Source organism: Salarias fasciatus, chromosome 16 (genome assembly GCF_902148845.1).
Source record: "Salarias fasciatus chromosome 16, fSalaFa1.1, whole genome shotgun sequence".
Lineage (NCBI taxonomy): Eukaryota > Metazoa > Chordata > Actinopteri > Blenniiformes > Blenniidae > Salarias > Salarias fasciatus.
In genome coordinates this window covers 10,322,231-10,342,652 of record NC_043760.1, presented here as the reverse complement: position 1 = coordinate 10,342,652, position 20,422 = coordinate 10,322,231, and the positions used below count along the sequence as shown (strand labels likewise).

Here is a 20,422-nt window from a genome sequence, read left to right as displayed (position 1 = left end):
AAAGATGTTTCTGAGGTGAAGAAAGGCACAATAAAGCTCAGAGCGCTGAAACAGCAGGCACATTGCTGCTTCAGTAGACATGCTTCTGGCCCTGAGCTTCATTCTGTGCATATGCATGAACTTCAAGCCAACCGGGGAGATTAGTAGGAATACAAAGTGACATTTAAATAAAAAAATATATAAACTTGCAACTTAATGTTTAAGCTAAAGCCACAACAATCTTTCAGACAGAAGCAGTAGAAAGTATTTATCGACTGGCTGTGTCTGAGTGGCATTTCCTCTCTGTCAATGATTGCTCTTTGTCCTTGGGCTTGTTAACATCACTGTGAGTCGCACTGAAAACACACAACATAAACAAACAGCGTCTGCACAGGGTCTCTCTTTCAGACCTCGTTTTTATCTTCCAGCGCTGCAGGGAGACTAAAGTGCTGTGTCAGAGGGAGTTCGGTCTTTTTGGCCTCCAGCAGCAGAAATACGGCTCCTGAAAGCCTCCATTACCACCAACACTCTGCTCTGTGGAGAGGCTGAGCACCCGCTCGGGTTCTCCTTCTAATAACAAGCTGCAGGCCTGAGAGCTGCGACTCAAGAGAAGCAGGGGTTTGTTTAGCCAGACGAAAGACGAGCAGAAAGACATTTCACAGACAGATTAATGGACGTCGGTCAGCCAGGGGTGAAAATTGGTTTCAAACATGTACATGGGTGGGGGACGCAGAAGCACTGGGACAATAATTGGAACATGCAAACAATCACACATTAAAAAGCAGAATTTCCTGCAAATGACTTATTTACAGGTCTGATGCTTATCTTCTTACTGCTCATTGTGCAGACTTTACAATGTTACTGCTGATGTTAAAACAGGGAGGGTACAGAAATGAGTCCCAGCAAACTGATGTCTGTATGGAATGGAAAATTCCTGAAGAGAATTACACTTTTAAAGTAATCTGTAGGACAAAATCATAAATTTAAGAGGTTTAGTTTGACAGCTTTCAGGATGGACAAGAACTTTTGCCTCCAGAGTGTCATGACTCCCAGTCCATGTTATCCAGAGACCTGATAGTTTTAGAGTTGACAGTCATCCATAAAAGCAATTAACTTGGTCATTTATCCATAGGAATGTCTGTGTCGTCGGCATTAGTCATGTTTATAGTGTAATGTTATCTGCATGCATGTGTGGTTTCATTCAAAAAACAGCCTGCATGCAAACTAAATAATTTTCATTGTTTCTTCCATTTCAGTGTAAACATAATACTTTTCTGTTTAAAAAAACAAAAAAAAAAACCAAAAACACACATACATACAAAAGTGAGAATGTGAGTCTGCAAATACTGATCAAGGTATTTTTCTGTCGTCTACATTCAACAGAGGGTAATGTTACTGGTATTTCTTCTTTGGCACTCAGCATATGAGATTTTGCAGCGCTCTGGGGATAAGGCCGACCATACGGCGTATTTATGGGTGTAACCTCAGATAAAGAGTTGCCTGCCACTGTTTAATACCTCAGGTGTGTTGATCCTGCTGATGGTCACAAGAGCAGATGAGCAAAGTCTTTGTGAAAGTGACAGCTGGAGCTCAGCAGACAGTTGCAGTGTAATAAATGGTTTCTGTGTGACCGCCCACATGTCAGGAAAGTACACAAAATCTTTAGGTGCCAGATTCTGACTCATCCTGACCTCACGTTGAATATAAGACTATCTACTCAGTTTCCAACATTAAGGCAGTTCTGCATGCAGTGTGTCATCCTGCATGCAAATGGATGGATGTGTTAAGATGTGTGACAATGTTTTACCGACTCAACCAAGCCTCTGCATTCTTTAGTTATTGCAGATCCATTCAGATCAAATAGTTTTGTTCAGAAATGCACTTTGCAATGTGTTGTTCTTTATCTAGAGGTACTTTGGGTTAAAACGAGATCCTTTTAAAGTGACAGTATATTTCTTTAGTTCGTTAAGTGACCCATAGACGGATTAACAGACCAGTGGCTGCATAGTTAAACTCTGTTTAATATTTAAGCAGTGCGGATGCAAACTGCCAGACCAGAAAAGACAACTCAGAGACATCAGAGCGTCTGAGGTTGCAGTAGTTTCTTAAAAACCTTTAAAAGCAGCAGATGGCACTCACTTCGTCACAAGTTTAAACATAGATGTCAAACCTCAGCTAACAAAACACAAACATCCAGCTTCATTAGAATAAAATATGTTTTATTGACAGGTCACCAGTCAAATGAGTGGGAACTGTGGCCAAGAGTCAGCAAGAAGCACCCAACTAGGCCAAAAGACAGAATCCTCCTTTCCTTTCCCTTCCCACCTCTTTCACAACTATTTATACCGACCTACATGGACCTGGTTCTAATTCAACATCATTTCAATGGGGTGAGCAACCTCCAGAGACAGTGTGAGCTACTTCAGTTCAAAAATAGGACTATACTTATGAGTTAGACAAACACAAAAAGCACAAGCTTTAAAGGAGTTCAGGAAGGTGACTTGCAAAACTTTGTAAAGGAATATTTATTTTATTCAACCTTTATTTAACCAGGAAAGTCCCATTGAGATTAAAAACCTCTTTTTCAAGGGAGTCCTGGGGGTTACCAAGTTACAATTACAATAAAATATATATAATGTCATATATAAAATACAAACTTTAATGTAATATACGGACATCTTGTCTTCCCACTGACACCTTTATCCCTGAAACAGCCCTGCATGACTCCATTCAAATAAGAATGCAGTTAACCTAAAGCTTTAGCAATGTATAACAATGTGGAAACACCATATAGACATATTCTAGAGAAATGTTATATTTCATTAATTCCTTTGCTAGTTCATGGGGGACTGTCACAGGGTGGGCTCTGGAGTTATTGGTGCTACATAAATAAAACCAAAAGTGTTTGGAGGACGATCAGAAAAAAACTTGGAACAAGTTTTGATTTCTACTTCTGATTCATGAGTCCTGATTCTCATGATTCTTTGTAACTGATGTTTGAGAGGTTTAAATCCAGGATAGAAGAAGCTTTTGCTCTTAAGGTTTAGGCTTTATAAGACTGCAAACTACTGGATGTCCAACCGTCACACGGATGATTTTATCATTTCTCACTAGCAACTGAAATTATGGGCTGTCTGAGACAAAAGGTCATGGAGGTTCCTTAGGGTCATGATGACGAGATGTTTTCAGTGAAAACGCAATTTTTGTTTTTTGTTGCTTCAGAAAAGTTTTGTGTTTAGACAGCAGTACAATGTATATTTACATAGAAATGGCTGTAAACAGCAAACATTGCTCTTATTGTCCATCTACTGAGAATGTGCAGACAAACTACTAACTCTAGCTGTGGGACACATCTGCAGTAGCAGTGTTTCCACCTTAGGGGCCGATCTCCAAAACAGACACCCAAAAAAACAAAACAAAACCCAATAACAAAAATTTTGCAGTATCACTTGAAAACGATGTCGAGTCAACAAGGCTGAAAAGTGGTCCAGGCACAATGAGACAGACTAACATGATGTTTTAAGATTTTACGATCAAAAATAACCCATTGATACCCGTTACAACTATCTACCAAACAAAGGCAACACGGAAAGTCATGATGACCCGACACAGGAGCTGCACCCAAATTCTGTGGGCAGTGAATTATAAAACCACAACCACATCCTCCAACTCCTCATCTAATTTTTACAGCACATAAATGCTAGAGAAGAATGAGTGTTTCATTTGTATCTTGATGCACTTTACATCATGATGTCGGTTGAGGTTCGCATCATGAAGTCCAACTTTACTCCATATCTAGTGTGTTGAGAACTGTCTCACACATCATACCATAATGAACTTTTACAATTACGACAATAATATACAATAGGAAACTTAAAAATAACACATCAGGCCAAAACATTAAATTACAAGTTGTGAGAGCTTCTGCTACTGTTCAGGTTAAGTTCCAGCCTCATCCAACTGCATGATGATGTGTTGATGATAGCTACGTGCTTTCTTCAGCAGGACGACCATTAAACTGTTGGTGAGCACAGTTTATTTTCTGCACCAATCCCGACGCCAATGGAGGTGTTCCAATAAAAAAAAAGACGTCACTGTTGCACTAATCTATCCAGCTGCTGATTTTCTTTCTAGTTCAAATGCCTTCTGACATCCCACACATGTACTTCATAACTGTTCCTGCCTGAACACCTAAATGCTCTTTGTAGGAACGCTAAGGTTCATTATATTCTGTCAGCATATTGGTGTGAATGTCCTCCATGGCCTGGCTCGTGTCAATCTGGTCCCTTGAAGTTCTTGACAGCCTGTAAGGGCACCAAGCTTTGAGTGCCACCAGAATCGAATGCCAGCCTGGACTGATAGTTTCCAGTCAGCTGAATTCCCATGCACACCCTGCATGCCAGTCCTCAGCGGCCTGGATGGATGGGTATTTTAATGAGCCCGAGTGCTGCTTGGGCAGACAAAGAGAGCACACAGACATAGAGCTGGATCAGAGTTTTGACTTTTGAAAATGAGGTGGGACCATTAAGTGGATTTTAACACGCACAGTTTGCACATTATCCGGTTGAGGGTGATGATGACGAACTTGGTGGAAAAAGCCACTTTCCTCCAGTAAAATCTTCCTAACCTCTCAGACGTTGACCTCAAAAGGGAGTGGCTGGAAAAAAGCTCAGTTCCTTTTAAAGCCACAGGCATGAGCCAAATACATGATGTCTCTTTCACTCGTGGAGCAGAAGTGGATAAATCCAGCCCTTGTTTCTAAAAAAACATATGATGTGACGTATGCGAACTGACGAAAGCAGAAACTATGTACAAGTCAAAAATTAGTTTTAATACCCTTTGGGGTATTAATGGAAAAACAGAGATGCAGTGTATTTAAACTGAGCAATGTCATGAGCTACTTTTTTAAAGGGTTACATGAGGACTGAAACTAATTAGAATTGTAACCACTACTGAAACTATAAAGTTGTTTTCACTGTAGCAACACCTCACATTAACGCTCCCAATGTCATTAAGCCAACTGAAGCATTCAGCATCACTGAGTGCAGTCATGATACCATCGACCGGGTTGTTCCCGACTCTGTGGGGGACTCCATGTCCACACCACGAGTGGAAGTCTCATCAGAGCATAAGGCAAGTTTAGTCAAATTCCTCATTATTTTTGAGCGACAATATTATTTTCCGGTTATTTAAGTCTCCTTCTGTTCCAAAAGAATAATCCAACAAGGTACTTTGACAACAAGTGACATAAATGCCAGGACCTAATGTTTACCAGTAGGATATGAGCCAAAGCTTATGTGTGATTCTCATTTGTCCAGGTCAGGGATTATTTTAAAGAAACTGCTTCAGGTCAACTGGTCTCGTGTTTTGGAAGACGTTTTGTACTTATAAGCCAGTCCAGTAAAGGGAACAGCAGGAACTGATTAGCTTGTTTGGATTTTGGCCTGGGATATAGAGCATTGTTAACTTCTGCGCACTGCAGATACATTTTCACAAGTTGCATGTCACTGTATAAAAGCTGATCATTTCGATTTTTTCAAGACAGTCTGACTAATGAGCCAGTGATTTAAATCCAAGTGTTCATTTACAACGCTTCCACTGAGCAAGAAGGAAAAACACCATGCTTAACCTGGCGTACTCCTCAATACCTTTCACTTCAAGCTATTTCGGAAAAAGGAACCATCTGTGTTTGTCTGCTAACAAAGCCAGCCAACCGAGCCCCAGACCCCGCCACAGAACAGCTGTACAGCCAGCTCTCCGCGCTCCGCAAACAAACTGGTCAGCTACTGCGCAAGCTATCGCACGCCAGGAATGAAATAAATAGTGTGCCGCAGACGCTGCTATAAATAAAGGCAGGGAGGCAGCTGGATCTGAACAGTGAAGACATCCGATGCAACCAATAGAACTACAGTAGTGCGTGGGTGTGTGAGTGTGAGTGTGCGTATAGAGAGAACAGGGTAAGGAATCTTAAAAAAGGTTTTCCTTTTGGAATGTTCTTTTCTTTGGAAGTCCAAAATATTGCATGTCCAGGAAGATCAGAATATTCAATGCCATTTAAGCCTTGAGATTTCTCAACTACTCAACCAATATACATGAACCTAGACTTTTGTTTGCCTTACAAGATGAGCATGTGATACTTTGCTATATTGGCCACATGTTTTCATTTGGCCTCCTTGGGTCTCTTGGTGGAAGTAATAGGAAGCTTCATGTTGCCTGAACAGGGAGCTCGAGGCAACAGCAAGTTTATGTTGCAACTGTCAATGCTGCTGAGGCATGATGGGAGCAAGCAATACTTTGCAGGAAGTTACACAATGCAGCCAAAGGAGAGCAGTGAATAACAGGAGATCAGTTACAGAAGGGAATTTCTGTGACATGTTTACTTCCAATAGGTGATTTATTTCTTGAGACTGCTTTAAAGGGATTTCACTGCAGAATGCTGTGGACCTTATACCCCAGAACAAGAAACAGAGTGTTTGAGTGTGTGGTCTGCTAAAGGGCTTATGAAAAGAGACGTCATGCGGCACAAGAGCAGATGCACACCAAGTTAGAGGAGTAGGAAAGACTGCTTCAGTGACGTCAAAGATGGGACTAACATCTGCCTCGAATTCAAGGCTTTATGTTGGTTTGCAGTGATGGGAGTAGTTACAATGCTGGCAGCTGAATCCACACACACTCCTTACTAGCATGTTTAACACTCAAGGAGGCTGCAGAGATTTGTAAATGTATATAATCAGAGCAGCACAACATCAAGAGAGCATCCAATATGCAATAATGACATAATTTGCGATCAGAAAAATATATATTGTGTTTGTGAGATTTGTCCTCAGGGGAGCCGTCTTCTCCTAGTGACATCAACATGGGAAAACAGACCGTTTTCACAGGTACGGGAGGGGCTGCCTCTCTGAGCAGCAGAAAAATGAGGAAAGCTCAAACACACAGGCACGAAGGAAAAAAAAAAAAAACGCTTTGGGGGTGTTTGATTAGTACATAACTATATAACAAGGTTAAAACATACATAAAGTGAATTTTGCATGATACAGCTCCTTTAATTCTTAACAGACTTTGTTCAACTAGTTTTAAGAAATTGGGGAGTAAAGAAAAGACCTGCTGCAATTTTAATTCTAACAATGAGTGTCAACAAACTAAAAGGTAATTACACATTTTCAACTTGAGTTTAGATTTGATTAGATTTTCCATTTTGATGATGCCTTTATCATTGATGATCATTACGACTATCGTAGAGAAATTAAACTCTTGAGCTTTCATGTTTGATGCACATATTCATGTCTTGTTGTGTTATAATGGCTTCCCACTAATTCAAATGTACATCATACCATCTGATCTCTGGCTGTTGTTCATCAATCAACTCAACAGAATGACATCAAGCAGACATCATACCTTTACAGCAAAGCGGTTGCTCTGGGTCAGTGTGGCCTCGGGTCTGATTTTCATCTAGAACTTTGAAATTTAGGACTACTTGCTGTTCAAGTTGCTTTTCCAGTTTGCTGAATTTAGACCACAAATGGAACAGACTGAGATCCACTTGCAACTGGACTGAAACATTTCGTTTTCTCATAAGTAAAACTACGGTATATCTGGTTTGGCAGTTTTGGTTCAGATTTCCCTGGGATAGTGGCAGCAACACTTGGTTCCCACCATAAACTGCCATTAGTGCAATGCCTCTCTCGGTGTACCCGATTTGATCAATTGTTGTAGCTGCACTCGATCCCCTGGGTCCCACCCCCTATGGTTCCCTGAGCTTTGGAAGAAACTCAGTAATGCTGAGTAAACAGGAAGTAGTTTGTGATAACAATCTGCAGGGGCTGTGCATGTGGTGATGTCACCAAGAGGAAACCGACTCACACAGAAACTCCACTTCCTTTTAAGGAGACATGAGTCAGACCGGCCAAGCTCCACTGAAGCCAGTGCCCTGCACGTATCAGGAAAAACACATGTAATTGTTTGGTCCTCTAATGCTGGGCTGCTTTGTGGCATATCAGGAGCTGACAGGGAAATGCCATTGTGCTCTGGCTACACTGTGGGTGGCACAGCTGTTAGAGCTCTCTGCACCAGACGCACTCAACTCTGAATGGCGTTTTAAAAGAAAATACCTGCATGAAAGTGGATGTTTAAGTTGGAAAGAAGTACACACGTCACTATTTGCTCAGTGCTGATTTTGACTGCTGGTCCTCACTGAGCATGTGCTGGCTGCTTGTCTCATTATTAAAGATTAACTCAGCTGTATGACTTGTTTTTGGGCTCGATCCCTCGATGACTGTAAGGATGAAGTGTGGTGAGTGTGTGTGCGTGCATGCGTGTGTGTGTGTGGTGGGCTTCCTCTCCTTCACCATTAAGGCTCAGACTAATCCCCTCTAAAGACTCCGTTCTCTTCAACGCTTCACTGAGCTTCTGACAGCTACGCAGCGCCAACCTGGCAAGTTAATCCCCAGTTAACATTGTCTCCTCCAGCTTAAGCAGACAAAACAGACAATCAACAGAAACCTGAACAGCTGCTGTGGAGCGAGTAAACCTGATGTAAAGCCAAATGTCTGGAACTGATAACTGGGGTTAATTGGTTATATTATATGGATTCTCTAATGGTTGTGTGGTGTAATACCATGGCCTTCCTGCTAAGAACCTCAGCTTACACCAAATCGTAAACCATTCATCTGCCTTCTATATCCGCTTTACTCAGACAAAGGTTACAAGTGTGAAAGCTTATCCCAGTAAAAGGTGAAGTACATGTCTATCGCAGGGCTATGACCTATGGCACTGACTCAGAACAACTAAATAAACCATCAAGCACATCTTTGGATTGTGGGATGAAAGCTGAGTAGACAACCCAGACAAACACAGGTAGAAGATACCACTTCCGCAGAGATCGTTGCACATCTTCAACCATTACTGGACAAAACAAACGTCTGCCTCACTTGGCTTTATGCATAAAGAATAGACATCTGTTTGTTATTAGATGCTGAATCCAGGGATGCCAAATTCTGTGTGGATGACTTCAACACATCTGACAGTAACGACTGGCTTGTTATCAGTCTTTCTGCAGAGCTTCATTATGATACATCCATTAACGTCAGGTGTGTTGAAGTGGACAAACACTGAAAACATGCAGGACAGTGGCCTCCGAGGACCAGGAATACCACGTCTGGTCTAAAGCAAAGAAGCGCAGATGTCCTTGTAACATCCTCTTGCACTTCTATTGGGCACCTAAAGCTGTTCTGAGACCAGAACATCTCCAGCAGCTCCTGGACCAATTTCAGGGCCTTTTTGAGCCATTCGAGCAGCTATTCCAGGATGTACTTTGTTAAAAGAAAATCAGCTACAATAAGTTAACAAGCCCAAAATATCAATACTAATGGTTTTTAAGGGATAAAGTAACATGGCCGTGTTTACTTCCTTTGCTTAGAATGTTATAATCACAAATGTAGTGCAAATACAATGTTCAGTTGAAGCAAATAAAAATTCTGAACCCTTAGAAGTTTTCTATTACAAATAAAAATAAATTAATCAATTAAAAAATTAGCAGACCTTCATCTCAGTGGTATGTTAGGAAATGATTAATCCCACAGGAAGGATTGTTGAATTCAATTACAACTTTCTGGAGACACTACCTAAAAGTCTGTTTTCTTTTAGCAGCAGAACAGCACATACATTGAATAATTCAAAAGTTTACTGTACTGTTCCTTTCTCTATTTACAGAGCGACAATGATTGATTTTAGGAGGAAATTTGAACATTTCAGGGGGTCCGCTTATTTTTCGTTGCATTGTGCTTGCAGATAAACCAAAGCAAAACCAACATTTCTCCATGATGTTTCATAAATTAAAACTAAACATATATAGTATCGTTTCTCCTTGCTCATGTAAACTCCACATCTTTACATTTACTTTTGAACTAGTTACCACACAAGCTATAAAGTTCAAGTTGTACCAAAGCTAACATCAGTGTAGCTTGTTCTTACTAAGCTCCTTTGGCCCCTCGGCCTTTACTGCCACACAAACAAAAAAAACATTTTCAGCCAGGCTAATGGCAGGAGTCCAAGAACAGCGAATCATGTCCACGTCTGCGTTATCGAAGTCAGCAGACTCTGTGCAACATGCCCAACTCCAACAATGCCAGCACTATAAGCAACATTTTCCATGGGCATTAAGTCACTCCTACCTGTGGACTGTTTGACATTTAAAATTCATCCAAGGCTGCCTGCTGATATGATAACGAGGTCTCCTAAATAGTTCTTTCATCATACCAGATAATTAACTTTCTAAACAAAACCACTTACAACTGATTTGTTGTGTCAAATGATTACCAGGCTCATAACAATGAGACAATGCAATCTAGACTTTATTCAATAAATCCGATGTTGTAGCATTACTCAAGCAGAAATTATACGCTGATGATGTGAGAAATGAAAAGAGGAAACTCTTCGAAGTTCCTTCCATGTAATTCAAGTTCAGAGGCAAATTTCTAAAGATCATGTGCTATGCTCAGGAGGAGCTTCAAAAAAAAAAAAAAAGCAGGAATTAAATCTCCAGGGAAAAAAGCTTTTTAAACTGTACTGCCACATAAAAATGAGTGATACTGCCATGATCCAGATCTTGTTATGATAAAAAGAAGAATGTGGCTTATAGAAACGGCTACAAATCTCATGGTTTTCTCTCTTCAGTTTGTTTTAACCAGTGAAATAACATATGAGCTACATCTTTGGGAAGCATAACACAACACAGTTTCAGTGCTGGATATTTATGTCTGTCCAAGCAGAGACAATGACAGTTTTCTGGTGCTTTGCAGTTGGATGAATTCGTCAGTATAGAGAGAACTCCTGATTGTGTTCCTCCCCAATGCTGCGCCCGGTTCTCAGTAGAATCCTAAAGTACTATGACAAAACACTCCATGGGCATTTTTGATGCTAAATGAGAGCATTTCATTATTATGTATTTCCATCTAAACTGCAAACGATGACTGCACCTAAAAAAAATGCTTTACTCAAAAAAGAACTGCAATCCCCACAAATATTGGAAAGTTTTATTCCCGACTGGACTCACACGTTTAGCGGTATATGAAATCCGTTTTATTTTTTCCCCAATTCCGTTTTATTTTTTCCCAAATTCCGTTTTTTCTGTTTTAATATTTCTGAATTTGGTATTTTGTTTTTTATGCTCATTTTTACCATAAAAAAAGGTGTCTGGTAAGTGGAAATGAATAAATGTACACAATTTAATAGGATATAACAGTCGATTTAATGTTTAAAGTCCTGCAACAAAGAAATAATTTTCAATTAGTCGCATGCGTCTTTGCGGGTCCAGTCCACAGTACGTTGACAGCATTTACGAAAAAAGCTTTTCCCCTGAGGCATAAAAGTTCGTGTACTGTTCTGCTCTGTATTTAGCGCTTAGCGTGGAGTTTCATAACTTTTTTGAATGTGTGAGAGGGGAGGGAGCAGCTCGCTTGGATATCGTGTTGTTGCGTCGCGTCTCGTCGCGGCTGGAACGCGCGTTCACATTTGTTTTCAATTGTATTTTGACGCAAAATCGTGGAAAGCATTTGGCGTTGTGAACGCAGCTTTAGCATGTTAGCAGCGCTGTGGAAGTGACGTACACGTTGCAACAGCTCGGGCGGTCCCCCCGGTATGTTTGCTTTGCACTATAAGGTTCCATTTTCTCCCGAAAACTGAATTTCAGACCAGATTAGGACGAATTCCGCAATATTCCGCGTTTTATTCCAATTCCGTTTTTATTGGCCATTTCCGCGATTCCGTCCGCGATTCCGTTAACACGGATTTCATATGGCTCTACACGTTCCAGTTGCTTTGGAGCTCAAAATTCCTAAAACAGGCCTCGTTTACACGACCATGTTTCTAGTGAAAATGGAAAACCCAATTCTGCTTCAATGGAAATCGGTGGAAAAAAACCTTTTCTGAAACACTGCTTCTGCGCATGCAACCGTAGTAAATAATTCTTCTGCACAAACGTCAGTAGATGGACAATAAGAACAATGTTTGGCTCCTGAGTGTTATGACTCCCAGTCCATGTTATCCTGGGACTTCGTAGTTTTATTGTTGAGAGTCACCTGCAATGCAACTTGGTTGTCTGTCCATACATGTCTGTGTACTCATTATTGTTTATACAGTACTCCTCTCTGCACGTGTGTGTGGTTTCATCACGAAAACAAATAATACCAATTCATGGCTTGGCATGCTAGCAAGACAATTTTCAGCCGTTCTCTACCGTTCCCACATAAATGGACATTTTCAAAACATTGCTGTGTAAATGCTATACATATTTTTTAAATGAAAATGCAAAAACGATGTTTTTATATAAAACAATACAAAAGGGGCCTTAGAATGACTTGAATTGTGAGTAAAACTGAATTGCTAACATTGTAAGTCAGAAAACAATAGGGACAAGATTATATTGCATTTTATCCATGTGAACAGCATTACTTCAGTCCCACAGGCAACAGCTGTTGCTGAGATACACGTGTATCACTATAATGATCGAAACATTTTGTAAAAACACAGGCTTGTTTTTACTTTCAGTCAAAGAGAGTGCATGCCATCAAGATTGTTAACCTACCGATTGTATTTTAGCTGTATCGTTCTTCTACCATGCAACACCATAAAATAATCAGGGAGTTCTGAGACAACTAGAAGGCAGCATAGCAATCGGAGTAAGAAAGAGTTTTATCTGGAAGCTATGTGTGAGCAAGAGATGACCTTAACTGCAGTCTGCCCTTCGTCAGGAAGAGACCAACCTTTGTTTTGACACTTGAAAGCGTAACGGATGTGTAAGGACTTCAACTCCTAAAAACACCCGTTAAATTTAACATCAGCATTGGGCTGAGTGTGTTTTCACAGGCAGACCCATTGACACATAAATCTGGGTGTGATCTGTGAGTGTAATTCACTCGTGAAAGAATGACTGCGACCAGCTCGGAAGAAAAGGCCTCTGGCCAAATTCCAGCTCTGTTATCCTCGCAGTGATAGTTGATATGTGGAACCAAACTGGGAGCAGCAGCTGGGTTCAAAGGGAAGTGACCACGTCTGACTATAACTGGACAGAGTTATGGACTTGCAGCTTATGGGTCAAAAGCAAAGGATCAATGAGATTTCAAGCTTTTAGTTTCCAACAAAATATGCAACTACAACTTCTGAGGGTGATACACTGTAACTAGAAAAACCACTGATTCATTGTGGCTCAAATGCTGTGTCCCAGCTTGGAAAAAAACCCCTATCATTCAGATCTTGAATTTGTTGATTTAGGAAATCAAGCAACTGCTTGTCTTCTCTATGTCGTGCGGCGTTTATGTACATCTTCACCCTGCTCTGTATTTTCATGGCTGGAGTCTAAAGTGGGCCAACATGACTGACATGGTTTCTATTTTCTCAACCAGCTGCTCTTCGTCTGGACATGTCAACAAGGCCATTAACCAGACATTACATCTAAAGTTTGATTGGGTGCATTTGTTGTTTTGGGGTCATGTATCCTTTCAGTACCATAGAAAAACATGCAATGTGATTGTTTAACATCGAAAAAAGACACAAAGTCTTCTTAATGGTTGTTATTCTTATTTGCACACAAATATATACTGAGATACATAAATAAATCCAATGAACCCACTGGCCTTATCTGTCTATCTTGTGTCTCTACATAAAATGAAAATAGAAAGGCTGTATACCTCCTATATTTCTCTGGTTTTGGGGAGGCGGGGGAGGGCAAATGTTCATGCCCTCTCTTCATTTTAAGGACATAGTATTTTTTTGGAGGCCTGTCAGGCTGAAGACAAAGATTAAGCAATGGACAAAATTAAAACTGAGTGCATCTTTCATGGTGGAAACTGATGAATTAAATTTTGACAACGCAAGTTGAAACAGCACCAGACCACCAAACTCCCTTAAGGTACTTTCACTGAAGCCCTGTGCAATCTGGACTATAGACCAAATCAGGACTTTCTGGGAATATCCTCTTCATTTATGCATGTGTGAAAAACCCCCTGATCAAAGATCTGGATCTTTCGGGTGACCTCTGGTCCCCCTGAAAATGCCGGTCTCTGAGCGGACTTTCAATATTTTGAGTGTTAAATTACAGTGCGTTTATAAACCAGACAGCGATGGACGGTATAACTTTCACAGCCGTGAAGCAGCACTGTTTGGTTTAATTTCATGTAATTCATTTATATTGAGAATCAGTGACTGCTATAGGAGGATGGTTTGTGTCTTGGTCAACAAGGTTGTATTTAGATAAAAATATTTCAATATGGTAGAATAAAATCAACTGAAAACTATCCAATTTTGAAAGATTGGTTCAAAAATGTATTTGTGAAGATCTCCTAAAATCCACACTTTAAAATCTGTTATGCCTGCAATGTATCACGCAGGCTCAGTGGCTTATCGGTAGGAAAATCTGCTCAGGTTTATTGTGTTCAGCAAGTTGAGACAACTCCTGTGAAATAAGGGAAGGCTGGGTGCCTGTTTCTCAAACATACCCACCCAGGTATAACTGGCGCAGTCAGACGGAGCTACCCTGGCAGACCTCCAGCTTTCTATAGCACAGAAAATTAAATCAAAGAGAGCGACTCTTCAAAGCCTGGAGTTACATAGCTGATGACGGTCGGACATAAACAGGTGGAAATCCCGATTAATCCTTTTAACTACATTGTCTTTTTTCCTCAGAGCTTAAAAAAAAAAAAAAAAAAAAAAGCCACATCGGATAGTCGTGGATGGATGCGTGAGTTGAACAATCTGGACCTCCTGTGCTCTCGGACTGATCTCACAATGTATCATCAGGCTATAAAAAGGCATCATGAACCCATGAGCTCACCTGCAACATAAAAAAAGTTACTCAACAAAACTATACATGAGGAAGCATAATAAGCTTGATGACAGTTTCACAATGGCATGCAAGCAATAGTTAAATTACTCAACAGCTTCTCCTCATTGTGTCATCTCCACTTTACAAACTTTCTTCTCTGCTGTATCCATTTATTCTTCCTCATTGTCACTCAGCAGGTATGTGGCAACAGTTTCGGTTCTTTGAAGGTGTGCAATAACTTTGTCCAGGTTAATATCCATTGTAGAGTCCAGGGAGGTTCCTCCTCAAAACCACAGGTCGAAATGATGACTCACTCGCTTTTCGCACTGTTTTAAAGCATGCATAAGCGGCCGTGTGGGGTAATCCACATGGAATATAATCTGAAGCACCTTTTTTTATTAGATCAATCCACCCACTGTCCACAGTGACAGATGGAAACAAGATCAGACCACATTGTAGGAGAATAGAACAACATCTTTAAAGTCTCCTCTCCTCTTTTGACCAGTAAGTGGCAGTGTTTTGACCTTGTTATATTTAGCGGAGAAGAAGCAGAATACTTCGTCAAATCAATTCATCTTCAAGAGGAGGTAGAAGAAATCACTTATCTTAAATGTTTTACTGTTTAAGTAAATGCACCAATCAGTTCTGGAGAATTAAGGACTTATGAGTGAATACTCAGGACTATTTTATTAAAAAAGTACAGCTCCATGCAATTTCCACCCTTCAGTGAAATTAAATCTATTGTGCTACCATAAACACCACGATACAAATTCATGCTTACAGTAGGAATGACACAGTCTGACAGACACCGGGCACTGACTTCCCTGATGTACAGCAGAAGTAATGCCCGGGCATTCAGCGTTTACATTCTTTCCTGCTGTGTGGTCGTCTCTTATTTGCTCCACCACCAACTGCTGGGTTTACAGAAGCTGCAGTTTCTGCAAACCTTGTGGAGCAACGCAACACTGATAGACCACAGTCAACACTCATGACACGAGTTCACAGTACCCAGCAACCGTGCGGGTGGGATGGCCACATGGTGATCCAGTGCCAACCTCCCCCTCCCCCACTTACAGTCCCAAACTAAAACTGGGGTGCAGCAACAGCTGATCTTTCAGGAGAATCTATTTTTAAAACCTCTTTGCAGAATGGGCCAGCTCATCAGAGCCGACATTCCATCCTGTCAAAGGGCCGTCGGTGAGGGACTTGACCCATCTGCAGCTTAAAGGGACACACTGGCCTGGCCTCAGTGACTCTTCTTCTGGTTGCTAGAGATGGAGCTCTAACAGGAAGGTGTCACTGGCCCAAGTGAACTCCTTTTGATTCTGTGTATTCTGAATTTCTGCTGACTAATGCCTGAATGGGCTCTGTCAATCTCCTGAGCTCCTTCACAAACCTCGGCCAGGCAACATTCCTGCCACCACAAATAGGCTACGACAAGAAATCTTTATCAGCGACAGGAATGCGCAACCCCAGAGAGTTTAAATGGTCTTCCACGCAGTCAATGGAAGAAAACGCTCAGTTGTGTAGGCTTGGGTATTGGCACCGCAGCCATTCACAGTTTAAGAGAAAAAAAAATACTGAAGCATGAGCGCGTGCCAGTTGAAAGCGATATGTAAATTTCCTGTAGCATCCGGGTTGTGGTGAGCACAGACTTAACTTCCTCCTGAGTGAAGAAAGCGACAAAGCTGCAATAAGTCAGGATGATGGCCGTGGACCTGAGCCAGATTGTGCTCTTAGAGCTGTTTAACAGGAAACAGGAGTCAACTTTAGAAAAATATCTGAATGGCACTCATCCTCAGAGGTGGCAGAACATCTTGTCTATGAGGAAAATGTATCTGCATGTATCTGGAGATCAGATATGTATGACAGTGCAGGGTTACAATGAGCTGAATATCACAACATATCTCACTACTGCACTGAAATCTATGAAACCCGTACTTCCTGGGGTCAGTGAGAAAAACCCATGCCAAGGAAACCATACGCCTTTATTAAAGAAAAACAAACATAATTCCCTTCTTTTTTTGCCACTAAGTGGCAGCATTACACATTATTCTCTTCTATTTCTTGGAAGAAAAGAAGTCAGTGAAACAGAAAGTCAAGCCAAGTCACGTTCTGGGTATTAGTCCAACTGGCTAACAAGCAACAAACGGCCATGGAGCTAAATCTAACTATCAGATTTTAAAAAAAGCAATTGCTAAAAGCAATTAACATGGAATCCATTGCTGACTTGAAAAAGATAGTATTAAATTAAACTGAAATCAGCTCACATAATGATTAAAAAGCTTAACACTGCACTGGTCAAGTCAATACATTTTTACCTGATACCTCCACTAAAAATACAGACACAAAAATTTGCCACCACCTATATCTACACTTCTTTGCACCTCAGTATTTAAATGTACTGATTTGAACCTAACGAATATAATAGTACATTTTGTTTTGGGGTTAACTGATGTAAAATATTAATATTTAGTTTCACGCCTCAGGATTGTGGGTGTGGACTAAATGGTGTTATACTTCAAACAAGGCAGCCTGTTTGAACTCACACTAGGCATTATTCCCACAACAAAACATCCATTTATGCAGCGCTTGGCTCATAATACTCCCAGACTGGAAAACAGTGTAAACCTGTCATAACACGCCTTCAGCACTGTGGAGAAACTACAAACTAACGAGTGCCAGCTCCAGTCTGAGATTTTTGAGGGGAAGCCTGATGATTCATGCAGGTTAGTGCATGACACACTTATCAGTAAAACATAAATGGACTATTTGTTGGATCAGTCACTGCAGACTGGAGCTCTCTACACTGTCATATCACACACAGAAAAGCAGGCACAGCCTGAAGAGCCAGAGGATTCTGGATCCTTGAGCACAAACTCAACATATCCAGAACAAAATGGGAAATATACTCATTATTTTATTTAGTTATTTACCATTTTGCATCCCACTCCTAGCACCAGTGCTCAGGTGCATGTCCTGTGCCCCAGGAGCAACTGTTTCAGGATTGCTCTAAGGCATTAACCTGCCATATTGTTCAGCACACCGATATATTTTCCCACTGGATTCTGTCAGACTGTGGTGGGTGTACCTTCCTCTAGGGTCACAGTTTCCATTTTTTTGTTGCTAGAGCAAATAGCCCAACTTGACTTCCTGTCTCACTGACACCTTCTGTGGAAGAAATAGCTAAGAACACTCATTAGCTCCCAGTGGCTTAAAGAGGGCTGAACACATTTTCCTTTCATAAGAGCTGCACTTAATTTGATTAGTTTGTGTTACATTAAACTTGGCACTGATGAAAGTTTGAATAACTGTGTATAGCCAGCTCTACCTTTTCTGGCTGTGAAAAAGTGTAATATGAAACACACTGCCATATTCTTGCCAGTCTGAACCATGACTATACAAGATTAAGATTTTTTTTTTTTTTTATCTTTATATGCAGGCTTTACTTTGTAAATGGAAACTATCAGGCTGAATGGAGCAACCATGTTATTTGGTCTTAAAGTGGAACACAGGTTAACTATAGACCCCTGTCCTGAGAATTGCTTTCATGGATGCAGGTTGGTGTCAAATTCATTTCAGTTCAGGGGATACGTACATATCAATCTCAGTCGTTCTGGACCAGTGAAATAAAAACAATAATCTGCACGTCACCACAAGCACGAGTTCATATTAGTAATTTAAGGGATATGACCTACCAACACTCTTAAAAATGCTCAACTTTTAGTTGAAAAAGAAGTACAACGCCAAGTTTGGTCCGTGGACCGTGTTTCAAAGAGTTGTAGCCACTGTGGAAACCTTAAAAAAATATAACAAATTATTACAGTTCTGCGGGAAGCCATGAAAGTCTTGTGACAAGAGTGATTTTTTTGGTAACATTTCCCAGGCTAATGTTAATGAAAACTAAACTCTTTTAAAGACACGTGGTTTTGCCAGTGGAGAAACGGGAATTTGAAAAGATATGTATTTCTGCAAAGGTCTTCCTACAGGCCGGAATTGGTCCCTCTAGAGGGCCGGTTTTGGCCCGCCGACCGTCTGTTTGAACCCCCTGTTTAAAGGAGTTGTAGCCACTGTGAAAACTTTAAAAAAGTCTTTCCTGAATGTGTTATATCTCCTCCACACTCACCTCTCTGGCGATGAGATTGAGGGCATCGTCCTCCGCCGTCGACCTGTCCTTCTTGGTGGATCTTTTCCGTCCCGTCCCCTGAGTCCCCATGTCTCCCCCTCACGCGCTCCAAACGTCCTTAAAGTGGAATTAAAAAAAACAAAACCAGCGCGCTTCAGTAATCCAAAGCGAGCGGGAGAGAGTCGCTAAAACGTCAGGTCCACAGAAGCAGAGCAGGAGATGACACAGCGAGGGTCATTCTGTCACACATCCGTTTAACGCGTCTTCCTGTGTTTGTTAGCGGGGCGCGAGCCGCTTCACACCCGCAGCGGCAGCAGCATCTGACACGCGGGGGTCCACCGGGTCCACAAACCTGACTTAAACCGCCTCGATCAATGAAAAGTAATAAAAGAAATAAAAGAAATAAAAGAAATCCACGCGGGGTGAGAGAGTTTGTCTCAGTGGAAGCGGCGTGGTGGGGCGGCAGTGTTTCTCCACCACCTGTCGGAGTCAGACTCGAACCAGCGACACTCAGGAACTTCAAAGGCTGTGCGCAAACCAGCCGCGTTCACGGCCTGTCGGATATTTGGCTTCTCTGTGTAGAAACCGATTCGAACTTCAATTCAAATGTTTAATTTCTGTATAAACATTGAAAAAGCTACTTATTTTAGCAGCAAGCCTCAATCAGACTTCGAATCTAATATTTTCACTTTGAAACACTGATCACAAGATTTACAAATCCTCAAATGAATGCATGTTATTCAATAAATATGTTAATTTAATCTTTTATACAGCACTCATTAAAACAATTGTGAATTAAAGAGATGTTATAAAATATATATTTATATTAAAAAGGCTCTAACTCTGCTATTGCGTTCTTGCTATACTGTGAAATCCCATGCATATTAGCACAAAACAACAGAGCTCCAGACATGACATATGAAATAAAATTTTAATTTATGACTACAAATGACTAATGAATGATAAATGAAATTATTTTTTGTCCACTTGAAACAGTATTGTATTTCTATTGATTGTTGAACTGATTTCTCTAAAATAGTAATTTGAGGGCATGAAATATTTTATGGCCATGAAATTTGTAGTCACAATTTGAAATTTTATTTCAGAAGTCATTTCTGGAGCTGGACTATAAGAGTGACACAAATCACACATATTTCCCCCAATATTTGACTGTTGCTTCCAGTTGACTACAGGCAGTTTAGAAGTAAACATAAAGTGACCAGTATATACAAACCCAATCATACTTACAACTTATGGTCATAACCTAGCCTCAGGTTGATGTTTTGGGTGATGGCAGGACACCAGAGTACCTGGAGAAATTGTCCATTTCCATGCCATGATGTATACCACTGTGCAGCACAGTTGTTCACCGCTACAGGTAGTTTTCTTTCATCCTTTTGATTGAAAAAGGCTATTTACATGTTTTTACGTCTTTGTAGTTTTGCAACATTGTGGATTTCCATTTATTCATTGCCCGACTTCCCTTTATATACTGGGAC

At 40.8% G+C, this 20,422-nt stretch overlaps 1 protein-coding gene across 2 annotated transcripts in view; it reads right to left on the bottom strand.

The window, feature by feature from the left end:
- lrrfip1a (leucine rich repeat (in FLII) interacting protein 1a) overlaps nucleotides 1-19,430 on the bottom strand; it is a 49,831-nt gene extending 30,401 nt beyond the window's left edge. For both annotated transcript variants that reach the window (XM_030111688.1, XM_030111687.1), the window contains exon 1: nucleotides 18,924-19,430. In XM_030111688.1, coding sequence (XP_029967548.1) covers nucleotides 18,924-19,013 — 90 coding nt within the window. In that variant the 5' untranslated portion in view covers nucleotides 19,014-19,430. The remainder of the gene's footprint in view (nucleotides 1-18,923) is intronic.
- Nucleotides 19,431-20,422: the final 992 nt, after the last annotated feature.